Genomic DNA, 11,156 nt, shown 5'->3' with positions numbered 1-11,156 from the left:
GTTTGGTGGTTATTGTATATGGCTGGAATCATAACACGGCAAGCCCTTATTGATAGCACGTGTTATGAGCCGGTTGTTAAGAATGCTCCCCCGGAAGTGAGTGAGTGTTTTGGCTGGCTCTCATTAACTGAAACATGGCTGCCTCCGTACCAAGCAGCAGAGGAGCACATTCACAACGCAATAACACGACTAATATTAATCCCAACAACTCAGAAAGTAACAGCCAGGAGCCTTCACAGCCATGGGAAATGATAAAACCCTCAATCACGGAGCTAACCAAAGAGGTGCGGACAAATATCCTCTGCACTGTGGAAGGATGTGGAAAAATCCTGCCAAATACCCCTGCCCTCAACATGCATCTCGTCAAGTCACACCGGATTCAGGTAAATTGATATTTTAAACTAAACAAAAAGTGTATGTTATTTAACTTCAATGTCCCTACCCGAGGGCTATCTGGTAATTTGCCTCTTTAGAGAAAAAAAAAAAAAACGCGTTATCCTAAATACGCAAGTCACTGTAGATTTGGTTGCTAACGCAGTCATTCGATTCGTTTTTCCCTACTTTTCTGTTCTACAAACTATTCACTTAGTAATCGTTAATTATTATGAAAATATGTCCACCAACATGTAGTTATGTACTTGAAAAGTCTATTTTGTTGTTTTTTAATTGTATATAAAGTTGTATTTTTGTTTTGTTGACATGTTTAAAACTCATTGTGACAACAGTAGGTGCTTCACTAATGAAATTAAACATTCGATTCAAATACAGTATAATATTACTAAATCTGCAGAAAAAAAACACTAGATGGGATGGGGTATGTGCATTAAAAAGTCATAGCTCTTCTAATAGTCCTTAAATAATTAAGATTCCCATTGCATTTTGATTTTAATTGTAACCAGGGTGCGATTTGTCAAATTCAGTGGGGAGGATAAAGGAGACAAACAAAACATCATGGCAAGCCTTGCACATCTGTAGTGCGCAATTTAAACAGTTAAGAGAATCACTAAGTTACTTTTTTATTATACCGAATCAGCTGCAAACAATCTTTAGGAATCACAGATTTACCAAATCTGCTATCGTGCTGGATAAATGCAGCTATTAAATTTCTGGATACCGTATCAAAAGGCAATAACATGAGGTCCCACATTACAAATTTCAGAACAGTACAATAGGAACACATTAAGGGATAAAAAAAAGGCAGTCAGGGAACCCCGCCATCAAATCGCACCCTGATTGTAACCCAGATTGTAACTTACCTTTTAGAGCAGTCCAGTTCCAATTCTTAACCTTACTTGTTTGAAATTTAAGAGTTCTAATCTCTCTCATAAGTTTGGATGTATTTTTATTTATAACATTCCAAAAACTATAAATTCACACAATACATTATATATCCAAAATGCTTTAGAAAACATGACTGGTTTAATTTACTATACCGTTGTTAATCTTTCACTATCTAATGTTACCTTAATTGATAAGACTAGTGCTTGAGGAGTCTGAAACCAGCTGAGGTATCAAAGAATAAGTAGCTTCACATGCTTTTTAATTGCTTATTTTATGTATCCCTTCCTATATGCAGTTTGCAGTCCTTTTGGAATGGTTCTGGGTTCAGTTGCTCCAGGACACTCATTGCCATTTTTTCACTAAATCTGCCTTCACCTGGTGTTGAGCTTGTCTGGACATTAAACAACTTTGTTCATTCCATTCAAATCTTTTTACAGTGTGACCTTGACTGACCCATCAATAAACATTGTCACAGGATTCCTATGGAATTAGGAAAGCAGTTTAGTCTCCATACAAACTCAAAGCCACGTAAAGGCAGATTTGGTGAAAATGATAATACAGTATCTGAGTAGTGTAGCAGTGTTCATCCGAATGATTGCTAGCACCGTACAAGGGAAATGTAAAACAAACACAAATTAAAATAACCCTTTTCAATGTTTTATTGTGGTCAACTCAAAAGTATTTTGTCGAGATGGCATTCATATCCATTTGTTAGAATGACAAGTCATCCTCAACATTTATGAGCCTCCACATCACACACAATGTTTTCACTGGAATGAGTGTATGAATATATGTATATTTTCCAATGTGAGCCTGCATTTTGTATTGCTCCTACATTGTGTCGATATGGGACCCCTTGAATGCCTCCACACATTGTAATCATGTGTTGTTTTACTGCCAATAATGATTCTTTGTGGTACTGTTGAACAGTAGAGACCATTGAGAATCTAAAAAACGGCACAATAAAAACACGGTACAGTTGGAGATTATAAAGATGAATTTGTTCAATAGACTGTGAAGGGTACAATTCCAACCTCTTTGTGCTGGTAAATGAAAGCAGTCAAAGTTAACAAGATCCACAATCCTTTCCAGGTTTACAGAGACCGTGGCGCAAAAGCATTCCCTTCCCCCAGAGCTCAAATGATGCATTTTTTATTAATTCAGACCAGAATATTAAATCATTTTGTGATGTTGTTCTATGCAGCGATAATAAAAGGTTTGATTTTTGCATTGAATAGCAGTTTTGATTTATAATTCTTACACAAGTCAAGGTTTCAGCTCTTTGGGCTATATCCAAAAATAATTACTATAAATCATAATGTTCATCAAAGTCAATCAAAATGCTTCCCCTGCATTCCTGTACATCTTAGTTTGTCTTGTAGTGTCTTCTGGAGTATGAAAAGTAATTGTCATATTCTCATGGAAAGATGTGTTTGTTTGGGTGCTTGGACTTTAGTTAAATTAGATTTGGCTTGCCAGACACACAGCTGACTTATATACTTATATAATTTTATCTCCATGCACATTTCTGATCATGTTCATAAATGTGTGTGAAAGAAAGACTGTACTTGGATAATTAAAGTGGGAATGAGGCATGGAATTGAAATGATTGGCAAAAGTGCCATGGACAATGAATCCTATTAACTGCATTCTCACTGACCTTGGGTAAGTGAATGTTGCAGTAATACTACAAAAGCCCACCAGTGTTATTGTTCATTTTTTGAAACCTATACCAAAAGAAATAGTTTTTAGTAGCACCCTATAAATAGGCTGTATCTATCTGACAGTGCTGCCGTAACCACATTGTCAATGGCGTTTAGGTTAGCTGACGAGCCACATTTGGAATTGAATATGTTATTAATCTTACTTTGCTACATCCGAGCAATTGTATTGTGCCTTGGACCTCCTACTAAATTACAGTCGTGGCGGAGGCGGTTTTAATCAGTTATCAATGCAATGTGATCTGCTTATTGTTCCTTGAGTGCAGCTAACCCGATATTCACTTTAACAAAATTGAGCATTCGTTTTTATATAATTTATTATTCTCCATTGTTGCTTTTAAGGCTACAGAATCAATGTGGCCTGCAAATCAGGTCAAGCAAACAATAATAAAGTGGATGTATGGCTACAACCAATTTTTTTTTTTTTTTTAATTATGTAAAGCTAACTCTAAGCAACTAATACTCATTAGCAACTGTTTTCCTCAATTAGGAGAGTAAGTAAGATGTATGATGTTGCAGCAAATATTTGTTTATAAAAATATACTGTGCTGTATATCTGAGAGGACATGTGTACTTTATTATTATTATTATTATTATGTGTACACAAGGCCTATCTCATTTTAAGTCTTTCACATCAGATGAGACTAGATTCAATTAAATCTAATTTGTTATTTGTAAGAAGTTCCTGGTGTATCTTCTGACTAATACACTGTAAATCTCTAATGTAAAATACAGTGCTTCATGGATGATTGAAATGTGAAATAATGAGGGATCACTGCACTTCAACAGGTTTGAACAATTTGAAGTATATATCCTAATCATATAGAAATTGTTCAGATATTTTACTCTCTCTCCCTTGATCTTTCCTGGGGATATGTACAGTAGGTTCCCAGATGTCATACCTGATTGAACTGTTAAATGCTATAATACTGGAACCGCCCAGCAAAATTCAATAGGCAAATTTTGCATGACCTTACACAGAGTTATTGTGTGCTGTGACTATTGATCTTAAATGTCTGCTTTTTCCCACTACTATTGATTAGGAATTTAAAGAAAACAAACAGCTGCTGACAGTGATACGTTTTTAGGCAGAAGCTTGTTTGATTTTTAAATTTAATCTGTGATGTTCAACTTTGATTGATTTTATAAATGCAGCAAACAATACATAGGCCTATATAATAACCTTTTATTTTGAACTACTGTAGCGGTATAAAGGGCTTTAATTAAATACAAAACCATAATTCACCATTTTGTAAAACCCAAAACACTTTTTTAAACTGAAATTCATTGACCCCAGTGCTGACAACGGTAATGTATGGCCATTGCGAGGGATGTAACTTCCCCTGTAATTGTGTTCCAGGACGGCATGGTCAATCCAACTGTGCGAAAGAAAGATATAAAGGCATCGCAGAAACTTTACTGCTGTCCAATGGAAGGATGCCCAAGAGGACCAAACAGACCTTTCTCACAGTTTTCTCTGGTTAAACAGGTATTTAAAAACTGTACTGTATAGTTCTACAAAAGAAGCTGTAACACTGCTGTGGTATTGTTTTCAGGATAAATACTTGGGTTAGATTATGGTTATGACATCAAACGAATGCTATGCCCAGAGCTTGCAGTCTGTGTAAAGTCTTTTAGATCTAATTGGAATAAGACTGTTCACCAAGAGAAAAACTGATCATTTTTTCAAGTTCTCAGCAGCAGCAATTTTTTTAAGAAAAATTTTGCTACGCAAATCTAAATTAATCTTAGCCAATTATCTAGATTTGCTTAGTGAGTTGCATATTGGATTTTTCAAGCACTGCATTGCAAGATTTTTCAGTTTGGTTTCAGTGTAATTCTTACTAGCTAGCTATACCAGTAATATTTATTAATATACTTTATTCTTGTAAATGTATTTTTTTTCCTTTTTAATTGCACTGTAGCTGAAAAAACATTTTACTTCTTGTATAACACCAACCATAAGTTATGTTATGATTTCTGTATCCTTGCATTCACATGTAAGCAATAAGTTCTCTCCTTTTGGCAGCATTTTATGAAGATGCACGCTGAAAAGAAATACAAATGTGCCAAATGCAGTAACTCTTATAGCACTGAGTGGGACCTGAAGCGGCATTCGGAGGACTGTGGGAAGACGTACCGGTGCACATGTGGATGCCCCTATGCCTGCAGGGCAGCATTGTTGTCACATATCTACAGGACAGGGCACGAGATCCCTGCAGAACACAGGTCAGTGTAACAAGGCTTTTCCTCCTGTTGTCTTTGGTCAGTGTTACCGTTGCTGTGTCCCATGGTTTTTATTACTTCACACATTTTTACATATATCGTGAGAACCACTTTTTTGATATTTAAAATGTTCAATTTACAGCAGGGCTGAGGATTATTACCATTCTCAGTTACTAAAATTTCATCCACCCAAGTTAAATCTTTTTTATAACCCTCTTTTTGGTTGTATGAAAAATACTTCTGTTGCCCTCCATTTAGGAGAACATCACTATTTTTAACTTGTGTTTAGCCCTAATTTCAAGGCAATTTGTGAACTAGATATCAGTCTGCCAAGGTTTTTAAATGGCTTTTAAAAAAAGAGTAAGAGTTTTGATGATTTGATAAGGTGGGCTATATTTAGCTTTCCTTGATGCTTGCACTCGCTAATCAATGTGCCACACAAGTAGTCTTTTCTGCTAGTGCTAAATTAATTGAATTTTGATTCGGTAGGGTCATTTGGATTATGAAGGGAATTTAAATTCCAGTAGTTTATTTGGCTGGAAGTGTCTTATTGTGTTGAGATCTTGAGATGTACACAACCCTGTGCATAAGAGCAGCTGTCAGTCAATCCTTAAAAACAAAACAAAAAAATTGTTAAATTCTGTAATTATTTGTCCAGTATATCTAGCTCATTTTATGATTTAACTTGGTAAGGATATTCTTTGGTACAATATTTGAGATTAATTTGGGGGAAAGGATGTGGAGACACCAGTCTGTATTATGTACAGTACTTGTGTAGCATTGACATTTTTCATATACATACTGTGAATTCATGCTACAAAAAGAGAACGTATTTTAGATATTTTACTGATGTTTATCAAAACCTGCAGTCAAATGTTATTGGACAAAATAAAATATTCACTGTAGTTAAGTCGCAAGACCAAAAAAATGAAAAGCTCAAGTGAAATGGATTATGTGCACGCTGCAGAACGGAAACCTATTAGGATTTAGAGCTTCTGCCCTCATCTGGTTTCTGTCATAGGTCAGATTATCCTAATTATAAGGTTATTAGTTGACTAAAATCATTTTGGAGAATTCATTTTTTTCATGTGTTAGATATACGTATGGCTTCAGATTAAGCAACAAAAATAAATAATTAACCATGAGGGAAGCTTGTATGCACCTGCAATTTCACTGCCACTATTTAAGATGACAACTTCATATTTTCAGTGTTGGAAACTCCTCTGGAAAAATCTAACAGCACACTTGACTTTGTCCTGTGACCTAAGATTACCGCCATATTGGGATCATCTGACCTGTTTGGTTTCCTGACTATAAGGACCGAATGCTTTGAGATGCTGCTTTCCTACTCAGTAAACAGCTGTGTTCTCTCGCCAAATTTGATTGTAGGTGTTGTATAAAAAACAAATTAACCTTTTTGTGCACCATGTCAAAGACTTCTCAGAAGCCATTTGAGGTAGTGACTTCATTTTTACGGGGTTACATAAACCCTGAATGCTCAATCTGCTGGTGTCCATGACATTGACCTATGACCCAATATGGCTGCCATATTGAGGTCATGTGTTTTTGGTAAGCTTCTTTTGCATAAAGACACTTGTGTTAGTGTTTGAAACTAAACTGTATTCTTTGATTTTCTTACTGAAGTTCCTTACCCTTTCATGCCGCCTTTGGCCATATGAATTATATAAATGACATGCTTTGACATAGTGCCTTCATTGTTGGTACACGGCTGTATTCTGTTATTCTCGCAAGTTTCATTACAGGTGGTGTCCAGTACTTGCAATATTAAACATTTCAGGATCTTTTTACATATCCATTTTTCATCTTTTGTTTTATTTCTGTACACAAAAGCTGTTGTTTCAAGCTAAGGTTGACTGTAGTAACCCCACTTAATCTTATAGAAATCCTTGCTATGTCAAGCTAATGATAAACCCCTGCTTGGAAAAGTAGTCATTTATAGTCCAGCTTGGATTTTTTTTACTGGAACAAGTATAGTATGACTTTCACTTGCCATATATTTGGAATTGGCTTTACATGGTTAAAAAAAACCATCTATGTACTGCTGTAGGCTAAACCCTGTATTTCTGTTTTGTTTTTTTTTGTTTGTTGTTTTTTTTTGTAGATATCCACCAGTTAAAAAGAGAAAGATGGAAGGGTCATTAGGTGGAGCAACAAAACAAAGACCCAACGAACAGATGTTTCAAATTGTCAGCATAGAACAAGAGCTGTCAGAGGTTTATGTGGCATCAAGTGGTCCCTGCCAATCCAATGCTGGGAACCAAAACCCTACACCAAGTAAAACTATTCAGAAGTTTCTCTTGCCAAAGCCCAGGGTAGCCCTGGTGAAAGTCCCTGTGATGCAGTTTGCCCATGTGCCAATCATTGTTTCCTCAGCAGATCACTCAATCAAGCCAGTTGTAGTGGCAGTTGACAATCAAGGATCTGTAATAAGCACTGTGCATCTCCTTCCCCAATCAATGGGAACCCTGGACACAAAAGCTTTGACCTTCAGAGATACCATGCCTATGTCGAGATTGGCCTTGGGACCTGTCAGTACTGGAGTGCAAGTGAATCTGGAAGCCATGGCTTCCAACCATAACATTTTGGCAGAAATGGGCCATAGGAATAAGAGCATTTCCACAAACATTCAGACCGATATATCATACCTTTCAAAGGGCTCCACGCCAGTAAGTTTTTGCCCTGTCAATGATTCATCTGTGTCATCTTGTGCCCAAACAGATATAAGTGTTAGTGCTCAGGTGCTGCTGCCCATCAATGTACAGACCCAGACATTTCCCTCTCCCTATAAAATGACTTCTTCCATAGGCGCCCAAACTGATGCTTTTGGCCAAACCTATTATCCCTCCTATGCTGTTACCAGAAAAACCCAAACAAACACTAATCTAAGCACTACGGAGTGCAGAGAGCAGCAAATGGACCAAGCTATAATGTGCACAGACATTTTTGAGAATGACTCCTCTTACAGCGTCTCGACACAAACCAGTTTAAAAAGCAACTGCTTAACAACAGAGAATATGGACCAACATTTGACATCCAGTAGCAACCCCAGTCTTTTTGATGAGAAATCGGTTGGTATTATGTGCTTCAGTGCACAGACATCTTTGCTCCCACAGCACCCTGTGGCAGACAATCAAACTCAAACAATGAATTTATTCAGCGATCTTGAAAACATCCTATCAGATAGCATGACTGGTCACTCCCTGGACAACCGTGGCCCATTGTCAGGAGCCAGCACAAGCTGTGAAGTGGGCCTGACGTCTGTCCAGGAACAAAATACGGGAATTGACTTTGACTTTGAAGAGTTCTTGAATGCAGCTCACACACAGACTCAAACTGAGGAGAGTGAATTAGGCACTTTAAACTCTGAGCCAGTCTTGGAATCTCTTGACATTGAAACTCAGACAGACTTTTTGTTCTTTGATGATCACGCTCCCAATTACAGTAGCAGAGTTCAGTCAAACTACTTAGGGCTTGACACCCAGACACAAACTGACCTAAATTTTCTTTTGGACACCAGCAGTCACATACCACTGGGCAATTTTCTGAAACAATCAAGTTTTTCTATGAGCATGGAATCTTCTGATACAGAAACACAGACTGAGGTTCATCCAGCTCTACGGTGTAACTCCAGTCATGAAAGCCAAGTGAAGTCAAACAGCACTGAGACCCAGACTATCACTAGCTGCTTTGGAAGCTTGGGAAACTTGTTCTTAACCAGCAATGAGACCCAGACTGTCATGGATGACTTTCTGGTGGCTGATGTGGCTTGGAACACCCTGGAATCCCATTTCAGTTCAGTAGAAACTCAGACATGTGAGGAACTCTCTTCACTCTTTCATCACTCTGACAAAACCAACAATTGAATCTAGCAGCTGTGATCCACTGAGAAGTTCTTGGTGACCTGTAAGGGTTGAATTACTGTGAACTGTAGAACTGATTACTAGTACTACTGGTACAAAACCAGATCAGTATCTGTTCATAGTGTAAAAGGCTCTACAGTTCTGGCAAAGAGATAGTAAACAATTTCATAACTAACGTGGACATTATGACACATTTTCATTAATGTACTGTATTTATGATTGAACTGGTAGTCAAGCTCAGTACTGCACTAACCCAAAAATGTTTATGGTTAAAGTTTTCCTATAGATCTCATTCTACAACTGGGAAATAAACCTACTGGAGTTAAGTAGGACAGAAGCAGCTACACATTCCCCACACCTTCAGCCTGTCTGTGCCTGCTATTGAATCACCAGCATCTTTGGTCATATCTTGTGCCGAAAGGTATCTTGAGGTCCCATTTCTTTTATTCCTTGAGGGGCAAATTACCAGCCCCCCACAAACTAACACATGTGTTCCAGCCACTCCTTGTTTCCCCTGCCTTGCTATGCAAGACAAGGCCAGCTCATACACAATTATATTGCTTAGCACCGTATGTTAAGTTACTACAACTTCATACATTATTAAACATTATTGTTGCTTCATGTTGCTTAATTACTTAATGTTCTGTAGGTTCTCAATTATCTTGCTGTATACTAAATACTTACTACTACTACTACTAAGAATGTGTATGCTTTGGTGAGAAGGTATTTCCACTGCAAAGTATAATCCTGAAAATGTTCACATTTCTTTTTGCTAGTGCTATATTTACAAGTAATATATTGAGGAATTGTATTTCTGATTTAAGACATGGTAATAAGTCATTTCAGCACTAGAAAAAAAGACACAGTAGAAAATACATAAACACAAATTACTTGCTTTTCAGCAGTTCTATCACTGTGAACACAAACTGACCTGCTGATAGATTTATATTTATTCATTTTGCACATAATGTATTGCAAACCATTATTGGAACCTTTCTATAATCACTAATTTCCAACCACAACAATGCATGTTATTAAAGCCTAAGTTGAAACTATATATTTATTTTATGTATTCATCAGAAAAGAATACAGAGTGTGCACTTTATTTTTACCAGTATACCTTTTATGTGCTCAATGCATTTCAAAGATGCTATAAGATTGTTCTTATATGTGACAATTGCCTACAGTATTCACTATATGAATGGCTTTGCAGGAAAGCAGATAATGCACTTACATAATACTCTTGGCCGTTTTATTTTTTTTATGAAGTTCAAATGCAGGGCAATAACAAAGCATGGTATGAGTGCAGAACTCCTTGCATGCAAAAAGCGATAAACAAAAGCTGTTTGAGACCAGAGAGAAGTCAAACCCTTAGCAATCTACAGCTGTATTTTATACTCTTGAGTTGCAAGTGTTTGCATTTTGTATCATATACACACTTTTCTCTCTGTAAAATAGAAATATGCTAAGTCTTGTTTATTTTATTTTATTTTAAATACACTTGTAAACTACAGATCATTTGTGTATACTTTAATGTTTACAATATGTTTTTTTTTTTTTTTTGTATAAGGGGATTCAGCATCTTAGTATTAGGCCTACTATATGAAAAGCCTTTTATGATACAATACCATAATATTACAAGCAGATACAGATTATAATTTGTAACTACAAGAGTCCATTATACAAAAGTCTATTATCAAATGCAAACTTTGTGTTTTTAAAGCAAGCTGCAATAGTTTTCGCTCTTGCAATGTAGTAAATCCGTGTTACTTTTAGGCTGCAGGTCAATTTGACTCTTCTCAATCCCCCATTAGTCTGGTTGTATCAAAACCTCCATTTAATCATTAAAAAAAGCATTTTCAGTAATTAAGTACAGATGTTGCCTTTGTCTGGATGTCACTAATGCTATGCAGTACCACACAAACAGCATGATTTTTTTGTAGACTTTAGCTACATAATTGTTTAATTGCTGTGCATGTGGGAAAAAAAGCAGGGAAACTTGAGTTTAAAGAAAAGGACATGCTGTACACAGCTTCCATTGACACTT

General features: G+C 36.6%; 1 protein-coding gene across 1 annotated transcript; it reads left to right on the top strand.

Annotated features, from left to right (window-relative positions):
* Positions 1–48: 48 nt before the first annotated feature.
* Positions 49–10,799, top strand: LOC117424177 (ATM interactor). Its single transcript, XM_034040301.3, has 4 exons — positions 49–383; positions 4,363–4,491; positions 5,032–5,231; positions 7,351–10,799. The coding sequence occupies exons 1-4, from the start codon at positions 135–137 to the stop codon at positions 9,110–9,112; spliced, it is 2,340 nt and encodes a 779-aa protein (XP_033896192.2). The 5' UTR covers positions 49–134; the 3' UTR covers positions 9,113–10,799.
* Positions 10,800–11,156: the final 357 nt, after the last annotated feature.

Source organism: Acipenser ruthenus, chromosome 19 (genome assembly GCF_902713425.1).
Source record: "Acipenser ruthenus chromosome 19, fAciRut3.2 maternal haplotype, whole genome shotgun sequence".
NCBI lineage: Eukaryota > Metazoa > Chordata > Actinopteri > Acipenseriformes > Acipenseridae > Acipenser > Acipenser ruthenus.
This window is presented reverse-complemented; position numbering and strand designations above follow the sequence as displayed.